General features: G+C 36.6%; 2 protein-coding genes across 5 annotated transcripts; one reads left to right on the plus strand and one right to left on the minus strand.

Annotated features, from left to right (window-relative positions):
- Positions 1 to 8,329: 8,329 nt before the first annotated feature.
- Positions 8,330 to 17,607, plus strand: LOC118738667. Its single transcript, XM_036469570.1, has 2 exons — positions 8,330 to 9,136; positions 16,023 to 17,607. Exon 2 carries the CDS (start codon positions 16,026 to 16,028, stop codon positions 17,190 to 17,192), a length of 1,167 nt encoding a protein of 388 aa, XP_036325463.1. The 5' UTR covers positions 8,330 to 9,136; positions 16,023 to 16,025; the 3' UTR covers positions 17,193 to 17,607.
- Positions 14,163 to 15,201, minus strand: LOC118738668. Of its 4 annotated transcripts, none has more exons than XM_036469574.1 (4): positions 15,006 to 15,201; positions 14,839 to 14,936; positions 14,748 to 14,752; positions 14,163 to 14,670 (listed from the first exon to the last, which is right to left on the minus strand). In XM_036469574.1, exons 2-4 carry the CDS (start codon positions 14,862 to 14,864, stop codon positions 14,237 to 14,239), a joined length of 465 nt encoding a protein of 154 aa, XP_036325467.1. In that variant the 5' UTR covers positions 14,865 to 14,936; positions 15,006 to 15,201; the 3' UTR covers positions 14,163 to 14,236. The 4 variants fall into 4 exon arrangements, with proteins under 4 accessions (XP_036325467.1, XP_036325465.1, XP_036325466.1 ...); XM_036469572.1 differs by having other exon boundaries at positions 14,823 to 14,941; XM_036469573.1 differs by having other exon boundaries at positions 14,163 to 14,752; positions 14,819 to 14,936.
- Positions 17,608 to 20,698: the final 3,091 nt, after the last annotated feature.

Below are 20,698 nucleotides of genomic sequence, written 5' to 3' on the forward strand. Positions count from 1 at the left end.
TCTTCTGGCCGCCTAATTAACTACTATTCATCACAACCCACCAAATACAAAATAAACACCGCCAAAAACCTAATACATAAAATACTTACTTTAAGCCACCAACGATTTCATGACGCAAACATAGACAAAATAAGAAAAATACTAAAAAGCAACAATTACCCCGACTACCTAATACGCGAACTTATACAACAGAAAGTAATGGAAATTACCAGCCCTCAAAATAGAGCAACATCTACAAAAACAACAGACACGAAAAAACAATACCACAGCATAACATACATCCCGAAACTATCCGAAAACCTCGATCGCGACTTGGCTAGAAAACAAAATATCACTCTCGCCTACAAGTCCAATAACACTTTATCTACGATTTACACAAAAACAAAAAGCCCTATAGACACCAAACAACAGAACAACGTAGTTTACGAAATAACATGTAAAGGCAAAGAAAACGAAGCCTGTAACAAAATATATATAGGAACAACAAAACGCGCTCTCGGCGTTCGACTAGCAGAACACCAGGCAGACATAAAAAAACACAAAACCAATACAGCACTATCACAACACATAACGACTAGTGGGCACACAGCTGACTTTGCAAACACAATAATAATAGACAAGGAAAAAAGGGAAAAGACAAGGTATACTTTGGAGAGCCTAAGAATAATGCAAAAAAGAGAAAAAACAATAAACAAGAAAGAAGATACCGATGACATTGCTGCTGCATACATTTTATGTTTATGACGAATTTTAGCAATTACCAGTATTGACAAGACTACCACAATAGATGGTACCGAAGTAAAATTAAGTTGAATTAAATATGTTAAAATAGAAATTTCTTTAAGTAGTAAAACAGTATAATTCATTTGCCATTTTTATGTTCATATGCACGTCATACATGTATGTTCCTTATGTAATTTTTGTCCAACGTTAATGCATATTTGTAATATTTGTAATTTTTGTACTTATTGTTGATACAGTGAAAATAAACAACCAGCCCCTGAAGATGCTAATGAGTTTAGCGAAACGTTGGGCAACAATACTGGAATAACTTTGTTTTATTTGCACTAAAGGATGCAAGATCGGACAAGCCTATTAAAATATTAAAATTTAAAAAACAAAATTACGTATTATTTTAAACTGTGGAAACATAACACTATTTTAAGACCTCATCCATATTTCCTCATGGCTTAAATTACTTTTTTCAACATTGCAAAAACTTTGATAGGCTAATAGCTCAGTTATGCATTCTTGGCGTTGCATGAAGTTGCCACATAAGGAATCTGTTACCCAACGTATAGCACTACACATGGAGAAGTCTGTTGGGTTTTGATTTTTACGTAAAAATAGTATAGCAGTGCAAAGTATGCACAACTGGGCTATAAGAATGCCCTAAAAGGAGTATCTAACTCTATGTCTTGTATGCAAAACTATATTACAATCATATATGTAATACTTCTATATTGGCAGTAAGCTAACTTCACAATGTGGTAGCATTCCGAAATCAAAGCGAGACAGTCTAGTACCGTTTTTAACCGACTTCCAAAAAAGGAGGAGGTTATCAGTTCGTCGGAATATTATTATTTTTTTTTATGTATGTTACCGCATAACTCTGGACCACGTCAACCGATTTTGATAATTCTTTTTGCATCGGAAAGATAGCGTCTCAGAGGTGGTCCCATACTAATCTGGTTGAGATCCGATCAGTGGATCATGAGATATATATATATATATTTTTTTTTATATGGGAGTTGAAGTCGGTTTTTTTTTTGCTAAAAATTACTTGTCAATGAATTGTGTACTTGAGTGCCGTTTTTGTATATATGTTGTGTACGTGTTTATTTATAAACGTATGTGTTCCTTTTCTTTCGTACGTGTTTATTGATATATCTGTACTGTAGTGTTTTCGGACGGTACTAGCTCTTACTGCCAATATAGGAGTATTACATATATGATTACAATGCCAGTCTGTTGGGTTTTGATTTTTACGTAAAAATAGTATAGCAGTGCAAAATATGCACAACTGGGCTATAAGAATGCCCTAAACGGAGTATCTTACTCTATGTCTTGTATGCAAAACTCTTTTACAATGTTAGTAAATTGAGAAAAAATAATTGTAGGTCGTAGGCAAAAGCTATTCAATTACTCAAATTTGGTATTAAACTGATAACTACCAACACTCGTCAGCCTTGTTTTGAAATAAATTATAGTCCTTCAAATTATCGCAATTGGTACGTAATGACTCGGCGATATGCTCTTAAAACAATTGCTCTTTTTGTTGTATTAATTTCTTGTGCATATCAAACATTATCTGAAACATCTTAACTATAGTTAAATTATTTTCTTCTTACTTTTTTACAGTACAGTTTATCGAAGTCCAACGTTGTGTAAAAAATAAAGTTACACAAACATAATACATACATGGGGAAAAATTACCGAACACCGAGTTACCGAGTACCAAGTACGGTGGGAAGACCCCTATTACAAATCTGTATGCTCAGAATTGAAAATTCAGTACAAATCAGTACAAATTTTGAAAAATCAGGACATTAGCGTACTGATTGAAAAAATGAAAAAAAATCAGTACGAGACCTCAAAAATCAGTACTGTACTGATAAAATTAATACGTCTGGCAACCGTAGGTATGCACATAAATATTTAGCTCGCTATGAGCACATATTTTTCAAACTAGTCGCAGAAGAAAGTAATAAAATGAATTACAAAAACTACAATCAAAAAACGTTGATGACGTTACAGGTTCCCCAAATTCTGAAACAGCCAAAGGAATGAGAATGAAGACTTCTTTTTAAAACGTTTTAGAAAAACCTGACACATCTGGTTTGGCTTGTAAGCGGTGTTTGAGCAACGATCTCGCCATTATCCTAGATTCTTCAAGCGAAGATGAAAGTTAGGAGGATACATCCGACATTTTCAGCCCCGATGCAATTCTCATTACTTTTTATTAAATATAATTTTCCAATTTTTAAGTTCAAGTACTGAATAAAATAAACTTTGAAATTAAAATTGTTTCGTTTTTTTTTTATTTACCTAAATTGTTTCTTAAAAATACTTGACATCCGCATCCGCGGATGTTAGCTGTTAGAAAACTCCACATTCGCAACATCCCTAGTACGGCACACTTATGTGCATATGTATGTATTTAATACACAACGTCCCAATAAGAAAAATACATTTACTGTAAGCTTACTATCAAATAAAACACCTCTTTGAGGTAAAATTTTCGAGTGACGAAAGCTGAACTAGAATCACAAAATTTATGATATCAATTTCGTGACGAAAATTATACGCATTTTTTAACTGCCTTGGAAACGTAGGCAAAATCTTTTTTATTCATAGGAATCGTTGCAAAGGTTCTGTTTTTTATTTTGTGTTTCTAGCAGTAGACGCAACGTTCCGAATAAAAAAAAAAAAAAGATTTTCCGTACGTTTCAAAGGCAGTTAAAAAAGGGGTATAAGGTGTAAGAGGTGTTTTATTTGATATCAATTATTTTGGGGTAGCAAATTTAAAATCGACCAAAATACAAACAATAATCTAAATGTTTTATTTTTCTCGACTAAATTGCTAAAGATATTATCTAAATCTAAATTATGTATTCAAAGCGATGTGTCCATAGAAACATATAATTTTTCGTATACGGAATAAAGCAAAAAAGAATGATCATATCCTCTGTATTCGAAAAAAATTAAAATTAAAAGCAAATTATGAAAATGATAAAAACTTATCAACTTGGTACCAACTTTGAATTTAATAAACAACTGTATTCGTCTGATTGTCTCGTAGTATATTTTTGTTAATATTTCTACCGGGTGTGTGGCGCACACATGGGCTTTTTTTAAGAAGTTTTACTTCTATCACGTGTACGATGTTGCACTGGTGCTATTAAACTAATGCTTTTTTCTCAAGTAGTTTTGCTCAGTGCACGGTTAAAAGTTTCGGTTTTGATTTTAAACTTTTGGACTACATACATATGACCAAACTAAATTCAGTTTAAAATACAAACCTTCCAAGATTAAAAAAAGAGAGCACCTATGTTGGGTTTAGAATTTAAACAGCTCGGTTAAAGTTTTTAACCCAAACATTTTCATAATTTAGAATAAACAAGTAAATAAGTCTAAGTTCGAGCGGAGCCGAACATTAAATACCCGGCGCAAGCATTAAATATATGTTTTTTCACCTTTCCGAAGGCTACCGCTACATGGTAAGTCGGCGTGTATCAGTTTTGAGTAAATTAGCGTCCTTAGATTTCGAAATATTGAAGTTTCAAGCATTTCTGAAATTTACCGTTATATGAAAAGCGGCCGTAATTTTAGTACGATTTCAATAATTTTCAACATTTTGCTTTTATGTGGCAAGCACAATAACCGTACCGAGTTTGGTTTTTTCCTGGTAAAGAATTGTTGCAACCATCAATTTTGAATAAATTAGCTTTAATATTTACTGATTTATCGAAGATTTTGTATTTCTCTAAATTACCGTTATATGGGATGTGGGCGTAGTTCTTGACCGATTTAAAAAAATTTCGGCCGTTTGGTACATTGTACCAAGGCCAATTACTGTGCCAGGTTTGGAAGAAACTGGTGCAGCGGTTACCAAGATATACACATGTAATCAGAAGTGGGTGTGGCTACGCCCATTTTCCAAAAATTTTTTAATATTCTTATTTTTCGTCTGATTGTAAATATCAATTTTGAGTGAATTATCGTCAGTAGATACTAAAATATCACAGCTTTCTTATGTCTGGAAATTACTGTTATATAGGAAGTGGGCGTGGTTGCAGTCCGATTTCGCCCATTTTCAATACCAACCTACTTTGGATAACGGGAAACTCACATACCAAATTTCGTTGAGATATCTCAATTTTTGCTCGAGTTATCGTGTACACGGTCGGACGTACAGACGGACCCACAGACATGGCTTAATCGACTTTTCTATTCATTCTGATCATTTATATATACATTTGTATATATCTATCTTGATTCGTTTTGGCTATTACAAACAACTGTTATGTGAGCAAAATTAATAAACCATTGTGCACAAGTGCGCTCGGGTGTAAAAAAAAAAGATCATAAATTCCATGCTCCGTCTGATGGGGATTGAACCCGGACAGCCTTGGTAGCAACCAATTGTATCAAGCATCTCGCTGAAGCATTTCGCTGTGTGCAAACATTTCCTTTTTCGGTTTAGATTTAAAACCAAATTTTCTATATATGAAACCTAGAAACTAGAATTAAAACATTTTGGTTTGAGTTTTAAACCACGAACTTTTTCAACTAAAATTTAAACCAGAACATATTAAAAATTGCTTAAAACTATTGACCGGTTTAAAAAGTAGACTATAAAAAAAGTAGACTATTAAAGGCAGTAGTCCCAGCGCGGTTTAAGAATTAAACCCAAATTTTTGACCGTGTGGCAATTTACATATGTATGTAGGTAGTAGCGGCACATTGGGTGAACTAAATGCATTCATACAAACATATTTATGTACAACTGTAGCTAATATTGTACGCGTCTTCCCTGGTAGGTTAAGTGCGGGTGATAAACACATGTAGCATAGTTAAATACTGTGACATAACTACAAGTAAAACGTTGAAAAGGTTACAATTTCGGCGTGTGACTGAAAAAAACTCTAAAATACACATAAATTGTGGTTTCCAAGACATGTACGAAGTGATTAGCACAGCTGCATCCTGCAACTTGTCAACTCGCGGGAAATTCCCCGATGTGCAGGGAATTTCGGTTTAAGTGGCAATTGGGCAATTTTTTCGGGGAACTGGGTATGTTATTTTTATATCTTAAAGTAACCAAATTAGGATATGTTAATTTTTAACCATTTGACCCTTTTTGGAGCGACATTTTTTCAATTTGAATCGCAATATCTCCACACTAAGAGTTTTCCCAGATATAAGCTATATACCAGATGAAAGCTAAGGTTTTGGGCTAGATTTGTGGAAATTTAGAATAAAATCGACTGACCAGTTTTTGAGAAAATGCTCGAAATGTATATTTTCAGCAGCCCGATTTTTAGTTTTCAGACGATAACGTTATGACATCTTTATGTTTTATAAACACAAAAGATAGCGTTAGATAGCTTGTTTGAAGACCCTTCTACTGATATCCACATCAATGACATGGAGTGAGTAGTGCGGCCTTTTTTCGAATTTCAGGCAGCAGTCACGCCCACAAAGGCATACGAATCAAAACATCCTGGAACAAAACCTTCTTAGTTTTTTTTGTACTTTAATTCCTGAAAGTTTGATAAAATTAATTGATGGTACGTACAGACGCCACATACATACCAAAGCATCTCGTAGTGGAGACACGAACCAAAACACATTTAAATCTATATCTTTCCAACTAGTAGCCGCTTAATATGTAAGGTATCGTTTGAAAGGTATTGGCCTATAGAATAACACTAAATATGTTGGGTGTACCCACTTGCCCCCCTAAACCGGCGAAAGCAAAAAAACGTCTTTTGTTTCGCAACACTTTAGCCTAATTTTTAAGAATCCGGTTAATCGTTTATGAAGCTTGAATACATTTTCTGGACACACTCTGCAAGACCTTTCCAATGATATCTCACACATGTCGATTGGACGTCTGGATAAAAACTTCCAAATCGCGTTATATATAAGCGAGTCATTTCAGCATGCTACTGTGGCTGCTTTCGTCACTCGCCTTATTTTAGTAAGTCCGACGTTTGGAAAACATTTACTCCAACCGTTGTAACTCGTTTATGAAAAGTTGTCGAATTTCAGCAGTTGTAATTCAGGTTTGGAAAAAAATTGGTAATAAACGTTTTTATACAATGTATAGTAAAGGTTGGTTGAAAACTGATTTATAAAACTCCGATTAGACGACGACAACGAGAGCACGCCAGTAGCCTAATGAGTAGGTGATTATCTAGAAATTAAAAGGTCGCTGGTTCGAATCCTTCTCAACATTTTTTATTTTATTTTTTAAATATATATTTTATACACCCACGCATATAATTCTACATACTCGATGTTTATTTAAATTCATTTTGTTATTGAATATCAGTTTTAGGTTTAATAATATTATTATATAATAATCAGGGAACGGATTTTATGGAAATTGCCTTTTTTCTGCTAAAGAGATAGAGTAAGTATATTCGATTAAGAATGTCCACGATTTAGCTTTCCCTGATTCCATGTATACACATTTGATGTTGCCTTTTTTTGCCTTTTTTAAGATATTTGCCTTTTTTTGCCTTTTCTACCTCTAAAAAAGTGATTATAGCATTTACAATTTTTTTTTCAAGATTAAGAAATATACACATGCCAATGCGGCTTATAGAAGCGCAGGGACCTCTTGCCAAATTGGTGTTGGAAAAATTTAAAGCCGTTTTCTCAGCTAACGTAGGCTTGAAGACAATAAGGGGTGTGTATAAAATTGTAAAGGGCGAGGAAAACGCCCTTATTCCTGATAATATGAACGTTTCAAACGTTCCATATTTAAATTGGGCTCCATTTGTATCAACTTACGTCGAGCGCTCATTTAGTACATTCAAGGCTTTTCTTCGCGCAAATCGAATGAAAATGCTGCCAGAAAACTTCAAAATGCATATTGTGGTTCAATGTTACTATAACTATGCAGATTAAAGTTTTACGAGTTAGAAACTCGAAAGGATAAAATAGTCAAAGAGTCAAAGTACAAATTTTTCATATGTGACCTGGTCTACGGAAAGGGGGCTTAGGTGTCAAAAAATCAATTTTCACTTTTTGGTTGATTCGGATGGAAGATGAGATGCCTTTTCACGTGGTGAAAAGCAGAAAATCCTAACTTGCTTAGAAGTGTACTAAACATTTTTTTTTAATTTTAAATTTTTAAATGTTCCACACTAGCAACTTACACGATGAACTATAATAATATTCCGACCAACAACAACACTTACTGGACCAACAACAACACTTACTGGACCAACAACAACACTTACTGGACGTCCGGCGCGGAGAACAATTAACGAGAAATGAGAAACTGACGAAACGAGTTGCTTACTTTTAACAGCTTTTTCACAGAAAACTAGTTTTCGCACGTAAGCTCCCTTTTCGTAGACCAGGTCACATATAATGAAACTAGTTCATAGTTTTTCTCTTTTTACTTGTAATATAAAAATTTCTAAAATAAATATATTTTTTTAATAACAATCGAAAGTAATACATTTCATGTAGAATAAAAATTCCTTTGTTTAAAAATATAATTTAAATTAAATATAAATATAATTTGAAAAAAATAAGCATGAATTAATAGCCATATAATTATGAATTTACCCATACACCCCGTGTTTAGGCCTCCACCCTAAACTCAAAATAATGCAATGGGTGTACCACCCTAATGTTCATTTATGCACATGCATGTATACATTTGCAGTATTAATAACCAACAATGTTGGCCGTTAGCATCATTTATACACACATGCAAGTATACATTTTCATGTATTAATAATGTGGCCGTTAGTAATACTTCCCGCCATATTAACTTTCGTTAAGTTACCCCTCCAAACAGTTTTACTGCTTGGAGGTTGAACTTAATTTCGTAAAAAGGAGATCGGTCACTTCTTTTCTGGAGATCAACAGAGGACGACTATCAGCCATCACCCGACGTCATAAGCGATTGAGGTAAAGTTAATTTCCTAATCCAATTTTTGTGTATACATAGCAAAATATATATATACATACTTTGTAATAAACGAATTACATTTTATACGGAAGACTAATTCCCGTCTTTATTTATTTTCACCATATTTCTAACACGACATCGGTGCAACAAACTGCGAACCATTGAGCTATCAAATACGCAGTCGTTGCAACGTTGCACATGGTCCATCTCCGCCGGGAGAAAAATAATCAGACAAACTATTTGAATACAGTCCACTACAGCTCTATCAATTAGAAAGCACCTGTCCAACCGGAGCACTTGCCCACAACCGACGCACTTGTCCGCAACCGGAGCACTTCCACACAGCCGACGCACTTGCCCACAACGTATGCACTTGGCCATAGCCGGAGCACAAAAGCACACTTGCCGCAATCATCCATTACACAAGAGCGCACCTTATACAATTAACCGGTCGCATAAATACAAGGAGGTAACAAGGTACGTGGTTGACATTTTTCATTGCACAAACACATATATTTAGTGAAAATATCGCTCCGAAAAAATTAAGATTATTTCTCGTAAAGAACATAATAGCGGCGAGTGATTTTGTGGAACAACGTTCACTAGTGTTGCATTTATAGTCCGAATCGCGATTCAACAGTCCATGAATATAGTGCATATAACCCAAACACAAGTGCGCGCTGCGGCCATTTTGAGAAAACCCACGAAAGTTTTGGTTAGTGTAAATGACAACGGCACACATTTTAGTCAAATTTTCTTAGTCCGTGTGCCATATTTAAAGAGCACAGATTGAATTAATTCGCACATTTGATCACTTTCACAATTTCCATAGCCTTCTGGTGGCACGTAAGTTTAATTTCTGCAACCACTTACACTAACAACACTTCACGTAGCGCGGGAGGAGATCTAACCTCACTCGGAATTGCACTTTGGTTTTAACACTTTTGGTTTATCATCCTTTGCAATCACTTTTGGTCTGCACATTATAGTCACTTTAACGCTGATATACTACTTCCACAAAATCACCAGCCGCTCGTTCAAATATCATTGCACATCGGAGTTACACATTACGTTCACATATACATATATTCAAATTGAACATTGGTGCAAGTTGGGCGGCGAGTTAATTACCTGTAAATATAGGAATTGATGTGCATATACTTACATCCTTTTTAACAAAAAAAAATAAAGGAGTTGAACAATTGAACTTAAATTCTTGTGGTGGTTTTTGCTTTGCTTGGAACTTTCGAAAAGATAGTTAGGGGTTCATTTCGTCTTGGGTTCTCTTTAATTAAATTAAACAAACATGGATACATATATTCGGTTGGCGGACGCAGTAACTGAGTTTGAATCAGATTACAATAGCGTGCCCCAGACAGAGCATACAAAATATACTCTTGCGATCCAGCAAGAAGAACTTAAAGCAATGTGGCGAAAGGTTAAAATAGCATACGAGGAATATTTAATTTCAGATAAGGCAGAAGCCAAAGATATTTCTTCAGTGAAGAAAAAATACACCGAAATCCCATCTGCTTAAAGAAGACTTCTTAGACTTCGAAGACACCAGCACAGTCAAAGCTCTGGGAATCAGATGGAACGCCCATTCCGATAATTTTTACTTTACAGCCAAACCAATTGAAAACCAGACTAGCTATACAAAAAGGGCAATTCTATCGGCCATTGCCAAATTATTTGATCCCCTAGGGTGGCTTGCACCATTTGTAATTACCGCGAAAATTTTAATGCAAAATATTTGGTTAGAAGGAACAGGGTGGGATGAAACTGTATCGTCAACCACGTTGGACCGCTGGAAAAACTTTAAGGAAAGCTACAGTTACATCGAAAAGATTCGTATCCCCCGTTGGGTACACTTTTCACCGACAACCAAAGTCGAAGTTCACGGGTTTTGCGACGCCTCAGAAAAGGCATATGCGGCCTGCATTTATCTTCGCGTCGAAATGGACGAAAAGGTCGCCATCAGTCTACTACTAGCTAAAACTAAAGTGGCACCAGTTAAAACGATTTCCTTACCACGATTAGAACTTTGTGGGGCGGTCTTGCTAGCCGAAATACTGGAGTCGATGACCAATAATCTTAACTTAGCCAACCGTACAACTAAGATGTGGACGGATTCGACCATTGTCCTGGCTTGGCTACGGAAACCACCGTGCTCATGGTCAACCTTTGTTGCCCATCGAGTAACAAAAATAATAGAAAAGGTCGGAAAAGAAAATTGGTGTCATGTAGATTCAACATCAAATCCGTCAGACTTAGCCAGTAGAGGACTTCCGGCGCAAGAATTAGTAAACAACTCCCTGTGGTGGGAGGGCCCTTCTTGGCTGCAAGAAGATCACTCCAAATGGCCCACTGAAGAAAAGGACTATAATACAGTTATAGAAGAGAAAAGGGTGCAGGTACACGCAACAACAAGGTCAGATATCGACTTTGATATTATTGAGAGATTTTCTGATTTCTCGAGAGCTTTGAGAGTTTTATCTTATGTACTGAGATTCTCTCAAAGAACTCACCCAAAAACTAGAGCCTCTTTTCAGGCGAAATCTTGTTCAATTTCAGCTGATGAAATTAAAGCAACGACTCACCGCTTGATAATCATCTGCCAGAAGAAGCATTATTGGGAAGAATATTCAGCACTAAAATCCGAAACATCAATAGGTCAAAAGAGTGAAGTACTAACCCTTAACCCATTCATCGATAAGGACGGTATAATGAGGACAGGTGGTCGCCTAGGAGCATCTCGTGATCTCGCCTATAACGAGCGTCACCCAGTTATCCTGCCATACAACAGCCACTTGTCCCGTCTGATAGTTCAGTTCGTTCACAAAGTCTCACTGCATGGTGAGAATCAGCTCATGTTGCGCCTGATTCGAACACAGTATTGGATACCTAGGGTCAAAAACATGATACGGTCCACCATTCATAATTGCAAGGTCTGCACAATTTATAGAAAACGCGTGCAAACACAGCTAATGGGAATTCTTCCCAAGGAACGCACTACATTCTCACGAGCATTTACAAACTCGGGAGTCGACTTTGCAGGACCTTTCGACATAAAGAGTTACAGCGGACGAGGATGCCGGATGTCCAAAGGATATGTGTGCCTGTTTGTGTGCTTTGCGACTAAGGCGATCCATTTGGAAGCCACCTCAGACCTAAGTACTCAATCCTTCTTAGCAGCATTTGCTAGGTTCATAGCAAGAAGGGGCTGTCCAAGAAATGTCTACTCCGACAATGGCACTAACTTTGTCGGAGCCTCTAGAACTCTGAAATCAGAGTTTAAAGTCTTTATGGCCAATGCCCGCGGTGACACCTTAGCCAAATATGCCCATCAAATGGTTTCATGGCACTTTATCCCCGCTTCAGCTCCCCACATGGGCGGACTGTGGGAAGCAGGAGTTAAAAGCTTCAAAAGCCACTTCACTAAAATTGCCTCCAACCATAAATACACTTTTGAGGAATTTACAACCCTATTATGCAGAGTGGAATCATGTCTCAATTCTAGACCCCTGAGCCCCTCTTCAAATCAACCAGCAGACCTGGAGCCACTGACTCCAGGTCACTTCCTAGTCGGTGGACACATACTAGCTCCACCAGAAATAGACGCCGATGAAAATCGTGCATCGATCGTAAATCGATGGCAAAGATTAAAGGCTCTTCACCACATGTTTTGCAAAAGATGGAAATCTGAGTACCTATCAGAGCTCCAGAAACGCAACAAATGGAAATATCCACAAACTAATATGAGAGCTGGAGACCTTGTCATAATTAAAGAAGACAATCTACCACCAAATGAATGGAGGCTTGGGAGAGTGATCAACCTACACCCAGGTCCGGACAACAGGGTACGAGTGGTGGATATCAAAACCGACAGAGGCCAGATCACAAGACCTTTGGTAAAATTAGTCCTACTTCCGCCCTACAGTGAACAAGACGAGGAGTCAACTACCTCGTCTTAAACCAATCTTCTTTTTTTTCAGCACTGACCAAGGTCCACAATATAATATATAAATTTGAAATGCAAAATAGTTATATATATATTTGAAATGCAATTTATGAACATCATACATCCTTAAAGTACCCGCTTAAGGTTTGTATCAAAATGTGTGTTATTTCAACTTAAAAAGTATATTGGAATTCTGCGCAAGAATTTTTATATAGCCTTATTTAGAAAAAATTGTTAGCCAATTTGAAAAATCTCTAACATGTTGTCTGCCATGCATATACCATTGACACAATGTTTGTAAAGACTTGGGCGATCTGCGTACTCAAAAATTAATATGGAGTAAGTCAATCGAGATCCATGCAATACATATGCATTAATATCTATTCAGAAATTACTAGAAACAAAACAAAAACTGGCGTAAGTTATACGCAAATTTTCTCAAACAACGACCAGTGTATTGCTTTTGAACTAAGGAATATTAACATATCTTTACATACTGAAAATCGTGTACATTTTCTGCGCTTGCCGAGTTTTCTATTTTTAAGCTATATTTTTAATCTAAAGCTTGGTTAATAAATAAGAAATAAATAGAATCAAAAGAAGAATAGAATCGAGGTCCATTATTGTTAAATATGTTTATGCATGCATGTACATATGTACATGTGTAAAACTGTAGTTTCGATTTAAAAAAAAAAAAAAAATCGGATAGTTTTTCTTTCGCCATTCTTACACCTCTAATTTTAGTATTTATTAAAAAAAAAAAAAACTCAATGAAATTCAAAAACTCTATCTTGCATTTAGTTTTACTCAATACCAATTTGAGCTGTCGCTGTGTATTAGGTTTATATTATCTATCATTGCAAAGAATCTAGTTAAATTTATGTCTAATTCGCACTTATTGTTGAAGTGTCAAGACCTAATCACACACTTAAGTTGCAGTAACATAATGCTCTATTCATAAATATGTTTGTAAATGCACCCATACATACATACATGCATGCATATGTACCCTGCAAGACAGCTGAGTATCATATGAGTACTCATATTATCATTACTCCTAATCACAAAAGTGCTTATCAAAGTCCTCATTTTCGTTCAGGCCATGGGAAAAATTTGAGTACTTTCCCCTCAATGTTGTCATCAGAAAGTCCTCAGTATTAATAGTCAAACTACTCATTTATGCCGTACTACAAAAACAAAAGTGTAAATGTGTGAGAGTTTTTGCCTAAAGTGCTCAGCAATGTCTTGTAGGGTATATAAAACAATATATTTAATATGTAATTGAAATTTTCACATCAATTTGCGCTATCTTCAAACCCATGGTTTTAGTTGTACGCATATCGTCAGGGTTTTCCCCACAACTTGGTTTTGCTGCAGTGAAGCGACAGAACAAGTGACGAGAAAAGATATATGCGGACACTTATATGTATATGTATCTATGCGCATACGTATCTATGCGCATGGTATGTATATATGCACATGCGTAGCTATGTATGCACATACGTATCTATGCGCATACATGCATGTGTGCTTAGATATGTATATTAGCATTTTAGTTGAAAGTACGTTTTGCTCGTCGCTCTCTTCAGCGCTCCACTGCAATCCTGTCCTTAATTTTATTCAGATACCTCAAACGCACTCACCCCATCACTTATTCGTTGCCGCCTTCTTCGTTGTTGTTGCTGTTTAAGCATTTCCTGCCGCTGTAGGTACAAGAACAACACAGCAGTTATTGATGTGTTCGCAAGCAAACTATAAGCTCCGCCAACTGCAGACTGCGTAACTTGTCCCGACGAAGGGGATGTGCCAGAGTTGGTCGTACTGGTAAAATGCGCAGGTGTAAATGGTGGTGGCACTGTATTCGGTGGAATACTTAGTTGAAATCCATTGTGGTATATAAGATAGTAGGTGGCTTGGGTGGGAGTGCTAGATGGTGAAGTCACAACGGTTGCACCAGTGACTGCTGCGGTTGCTGAAGAATTAGGGTTGGACGTTGATGCTACGATCACCTTGGAATCGTTCTGCAAATTGCTTCCAGCAACAGACCCGCTGTTATTTGTTGAATTCGTCTGCCACATACCGCCCGAAGTGCACAACCAAAATTCATGTTGAAACCACGGAAACCGCAGAATCTGTGAATAAAACAAACAGAAGATAATATTGTAGGATGGAAAAAAATGTAAAGTTTAATTACATACATACATACAGAACCACTTACACTTCGGGCATCTTCTCTTTATCCATTTACAGGGCATTAATCCGTGCTGTGTGCTCAAGGCAAAGGGATGCAAATTGATGCAGGCAAGCGTCTGAAACCTAAACTAAGTATATTAAATCAAACTATATACTACAAATTACTATTCTAACAAATTCCACTATACGAACCGTTTCTCCTCGTGATAGGTTATTTCTTGAATGACATTTCAGCCATTCAGGATATTGCCATTCATGAATTAGCAATGGCGCCATCTGTTGTATTCGAGACCAAATGCTTACGTTAAGCTTGCGTCATTGGGGATTTTTACTCAATCCGTCGAACTACGACAAGATGAAGCAAAAGGAAAAAAGTAATTTTCTGGCTGACGTTGGTAATTTCGACGCCATGTTATTTTCTTTTAAAAGTAAACAAAGAATATGAAGACTAGGCATAATTTTCTTAATTGCTATCACAAAGTATGGCTTTTATGCAAATTATAAATACTGCTCTACTCGACGGTCATCAACGCACAAATGGTTGCTTCTCGACCGGTCTGTTCTAATTGGTTCATGCCTCGCAATCTCTAGAAAAATTGTACTTTAATAAATTATCTTACCATTGTGTTAGATGATTTTTGAGTGGAATACCAGTTTAAAAAATGATTGCGATGCGCAAAAACACGGTAATCGACATCAGGAATATTATGATACTCCGTATCACGTTTATCGATTATTACCACCGTTCTTGTTTGATACCGCGAAAACACGTTGTAAAAAATGAAACAAACTATTATTCGAATCAGAACAATCATTTTGCGTGAACCTTTGACGTAGCAACCACCTCAACGTTAGCGAGCGAATTTTTTTGGGGTGGCAGGACCGTCTTACGATATTAACGTATCACGAATGGGAGCAAACAAGCAAAATCGATAACACCTGTCCACAATGTATCGCTTCAATATTTGAGGTGCCCATACACTTTTTATACGCTTGTACGATATTATATGCAGTTCACACTATCAATTTACAGTGTGGAATCAACATTTATTTTCAAAGTATAAACTATATTTTGTTTTCGGTTTTAAACTCATTTAATGCTCGCCACCCAACTGTAACCTACACACATAAGGGCACAATATTTAGTACATAAGTACACAGTACTAGTATCGGATAACAGCAAGGGAAAAAAACATTAACCAATTTCAGACAATGACTAAATTCACTTCAATGAGGAAAAGGGCGGAGCAGCAATCACAGTGTTATCCACTCGCATGCCGTCTATGTGATGGAAATCACCCGATCAGGCTCTGTCCAATATACAGAGTAAAATCTCCCGAAGAAAGATTGCGGGAGGCATTGTTGGGACGTTTTTGCGGCAACTGCTTGTCTATGACACACCGCGTCGATACGTGCACGAGCGAAGAGAGATGCCGTCGGTGCCATGACAAGCATCATACAACTCTGCACCTGGATGAGGAGCACCAAGCAGTCGACACAAGACCATGGAGCGTGCAAGTCGCAAGTGAGGATGAATCGGAGCACATTCTATCGGTCAATGCTTCAGACTCAGGAACAGAGACCAGGGCTCTCCCACCGGACGCCGAGGAAGGCGAAGTCATTGAAACTGCAGTAGCAACCCGCACTCTTCGCTCGACTTCACGAAGGGGATCGGAAACTAGGCCCTCCCGACCGCTCTTAGCACATGAACGGCGCCGTGGATCGGAAACTCGGCCTTTCCGACCACGCCAGCCTTCACGCCGTCGCCGTGGAGCGGAAACTAGGCCTTTCCGCCCGCGGGCCAGACAATTGGATTCGGCAAATCGACGCCGCCATCAAGGTAGACTGGAGACGAGGCCTCGCCAGCTGCCTGTTGCATTCAGAGCGGGTCGGGTCCAGCCTTCAACTCACGTATTAAGGCCCGTTACATCAATATGCCCTACTGCCGTGGTCAAGGTCGAATCGCAAGGACGGCTCCATTTGATACGCGCCTTGATTGATGCGTGCTCACCGACCTCGATAATCTCAGCCGATTTAGTACGCGAACTGCGCCTTGATTTTGGTCCGCAACAGGGTTGCCTACTGCGTTTGCGCGGCAAACATGGCCAAAATAAAAGGGTAGCAGTCCATGCAAGAGTGGTGCGAAATTATATTCGGATCAGCCCCACCAGTAGCGTCGATCCCTCGATAGCGGCACCGTACACGCACATTCGACTAGCGGACCCGAACTTCCACACCTCAACGCCGATTCGCTTGGTCTTGGGAGCCGATGTGTATCCCGAGATTATCCTGCCAGGGATACTCCCAAGCGCTTTTGGGCCATTCCTGGCCCAAAGCAGCATATTTGGGTGGATCCTATCGGGATCGTGTCGATCCTAAATAACGAATAAATCTTTTTTTCGTTTTTGATTTTTTATTTAGATAAATATATATACACTTTCTTGAAATGAATATGAATTGTTTAATAAATGAAGTGCAATGAAATGTCAAACCATGCCTTGTTCTCTTAACCTTATTTTTCGTATCATTTCTACAGCTGTAGGAGGCGAAGATGGAAGCACGGGTGACAACGAGGAAGTCCGACTGATCGGATGACAACCAGCTGACATTTTTACTACTTACCTTCGAATTTGTAATTAGCTACTCAACGCGGTGTGATGGCTGAGTCGTAATAGATGTTGCTTATAGCAAGGGGGCCGGTATGTTTAGGCCTCCACCCTAAACTCAAAATAATGCAATGGGTGTACCACCCTAATGTTCATTTATGCACATGCATGTATACATTTGCAGTATTAATAACCAACAATGTTGGCCGTTAGCATCATTTATACACACATGCAAGTATACATTTTCATGTATTAATAATGTGGCCGTTAGTAATACTTCCCGCCATATTAACTTTCGTTAAGTTACCCCTCCAAACAGTTTTACTGCTTGGAGGTTGAACTTAATTTCGTAAAAAGGAGATCGGTCACTTCTTTTCTGGAGATCAACAGAGGACGACTATCAGCCATCACCCGACGTCATAAGCGATTGAGGTAAAGTTAATTTCCTAATCCAATTTTTGTGTATACATAGCAAAATATATATATACATACTTTGTAATAAACGAATTACATTTTATACGGAAGACTAATTCCCGTCTTTATTTATTTTCACCATATTTCTAACACGACATCGGTGCAACAAACTGCGAACCATTGAGCTATCAAATACGCAGTCGTTGCAACGTTGCACACCCCGTGCCATTATAATCGCACCCCATATTGAAAAGTTTCAAGGATTTTTTTTTTTCATATTTAACTTTTGTTGTTTTAATAAAAATATAGTTTTGTCTTTAACAAGAACTGTATAAATCGAAGGTACAAACTTTGTGCAATATTAAAAAACTAGATCGCCCTCACCCGCTTTGCTGAGTGTATGAAATTTCTACGTGCTACATTGAGTAAAATTTATTTCAGGAAAACTCAATTAAAAAACACGAGGTTCAAAAATTGTTTACCTACTTCAAAATGTATTTAAACAAAAACTTTCTTAAACTTCTCACTTGTGATACTTTTTTAATTAACTTATCCCCTGAACTCAACTTGAAATTTTAAACAGGCCTCTTGACATTCATTTTTTAATATAAATTACAAACAAATAACTCCCTACGTTACAGTTGAATTTGATTTTTTTAAAAGGTGGCAGCTCTCATCCGTGAGTAAATAATGATTGTATATATCTCCATACCAAGTTCCAGTAATCTATCAAAAAATATTTCCTGAGAAATGCAGTATGAAATATTCCCTTTGTATGGGAGGTGCCACGCCCCCTTGTCTAATCGAGATTAAATTTATCCTATATTTTAAGTTGGGCTAAATGACAGCAGTGTACAAAATGTCATGATGATCGGTTGAGTAGTTAAAGCTTGAAAGCGTAGCAAACAAACAAACTCACTTTCGGATTTATAATATTATAGTAAGGAAGTGAGGATAAATAAAAAACCTTCGTAAAAATTTCGAGAATTTTAATTAGACTTCTTAAAAAAAGTTTGAGTATGCAATCAATGCATATGCATGTGCAGCATGACCATTCAATTTTAATATAAAAAAGTGCAAGTTAGAAGTTGTTAGGAGTTACCGTTGATGTCTGGCCATTTTTCTCTTCTACTTTAAAAATTGCCAAAAATTAGCTACACCTTCATTTATTGCAAACTCAAACTTTTTTTAAGAAATCTAGTAAAAAAGCACGAAATTTGTTAAAAAGCTTTTTAATTTTTCTTTTAAATAAGTTTGCAACTTGGATTTACACGGTTTTGTTAAAGAACAAACTATATTTTTATAAAAAAATAACTAAATAAAGTTAAATTAAAAGAAATCGTTAAAACTTGCCAATAAATAAGTGGTGCGGTTATAATTATGACATTATGTACATACTCTGTGGTCAGCCGATTAGTTAAGTGACATTTTGACCAGTTTTGGCTATTTTTCTTTTAACTATTTAATGTTAATATTTTTTTTATAAAAGTTTAGCAAATTAAAATAAAAATTAAATAAAAAATCATTGTCCATTTAAATTCCTGGTGAAACCGGTTGTTAATTAGTTATTTAAAAAAATTTCTTTCGTCAGGTTGCTAATTGTAGAACAAAACTTAAAACGTGAGGAAAATTCATATTGCATACATATGCAGGTACTATAAAAATAACAATCCGTTTACAGTTACGTTATGTAGTAATGTAAATATAATCTTTAAGATATTTCTATACTATTTTTTTTCAATTTTTGGCTTGTAGTCTTCACGTTGTTTTAGCCTATTTTTCGCGAACTGAAAGAATGCCTTTGTCTCAGTTACAAAATGATCTTCTGCAAAATTTAGTGTCAAAGCTGCGTCTATATACATATAATAAAAGTAAATAATTAGAAATCAGTATATCTATGGTCATAAGCAATAATAACCTAAGTCCAAAAACCTGAATTCGATAAAAAAAAATGTCTTAAACATTTGGATTGTAATGTTAACCTTATGGGTAAACAAAAATATTTTCGCCTATAGCTTTTTAAGTAGCCTAGCCGGCGAGATGGGGATTTCACGTACGCATGGAATAGGGATCGAAGAATGCGATAGCATATATAACTCCATACTTTCTTAAGTCGACTTAGACGGTTATTGCTTGTGACCACATATAGTATTACTATAGCGATTGGTGGGAATATCTTACTTTTGATGGCTAATGTCACATTTAAGAAGCGTACGCTCTTTTTTTCTTCCGTTCCTTTCCATGAATATTTCTCTGCCAACGTATCCGCAAATATTTTACGCCAGCAATTTTTCACGAAACGGCCACCAATATTGGACATGCTTTTAAAATTTGATTCCTCAATAAAACATCCGTTAAAAGTGCATAAAACATTTGAGGGATTCACAACGGGGTCGTAAGTGTCGTATTGTTGTATGTCGTAAACTTTAAAAGCTTAAAGAAATGTTTAGAGAACTTGAAACGAGAACGAACTATTTTTTAACACTGCAACAATTCATAATATGACTTTGATGGTACTTTGCGAACCACCTTAATATATTTTTTATGCGTTTAATGTTTACGACATATACCCCAATTGACATAAAAATGAGACATCGTTCAAAAGGGTATAGCTCGGTTGGATATTTTCTTTCATATCAAATAAGAAATCGATGGCTCAGTGGAACATCGACCTATCTCGACAGCAAGTTCGAAAACGCCTTATCTCAGAAAACTTTTCAAGAACGCCCTATTTCAGAATTTTATTGAAGAACGCCCTATTTTAGAATTTCATTGAAAAATGCCCTGTGTCAAAATTTGGCTCAAAAACGCTCTATCTCAAACGAAATACATTGAAAATGTTATAAGATAGAGCGTTTTTCAATC

Source organism: Rhagoletis pomonella, unplaced genomic scaffold, assembly GCF_013731165.1.
Source record: "Rhagoletis pomonella isolate Grant_MI unplaced genomic scaffold, Rhpom_1.0 Rhpom_scaffold_00005, whole genome shotgun sequence".
NCBI lineage: Eukaryota > Metazoa > Arthropoda > Insecta > Diptera > Tephritidae > Rhagoletis > Rhagoletis pomonella.

What these genes read in the sequence shown, in the direction of transcription:
- LOC118738667 (XM_036469570.1), top strand. Translation starts at nt 16,026, where the DNA reads ATGACTAAATTCACTTCAATGAGGAAAAGGGCGGAGCAGCAATCACAG.
- LOC118738668 (XM_036469571.1), bottom strand. Translation starts at nt 15,089, where the DNA reads ATGGCGCCATTGCTAATTCATGAATGGCAATATCCTGAATGGCTGAAA. An exon ending in ACCTATCACGAGGAGAAACG is followed by an intron (nt 14,942 to 15,005) that starts GTTCGTATAGTG and finishes TAATATACTTAG; the next exon opens with TTTAGGTTTCAGACGCTTGC. An exon ending in GTAAGTGGTTCTGTATGTAT is followed by an intron (nt 14,753 to 14,818) that starts GTATGTAATTAA and finishes TTTTATTCACAG; the next exon opens with ATTCTGCGGTTTCCGTGGTT.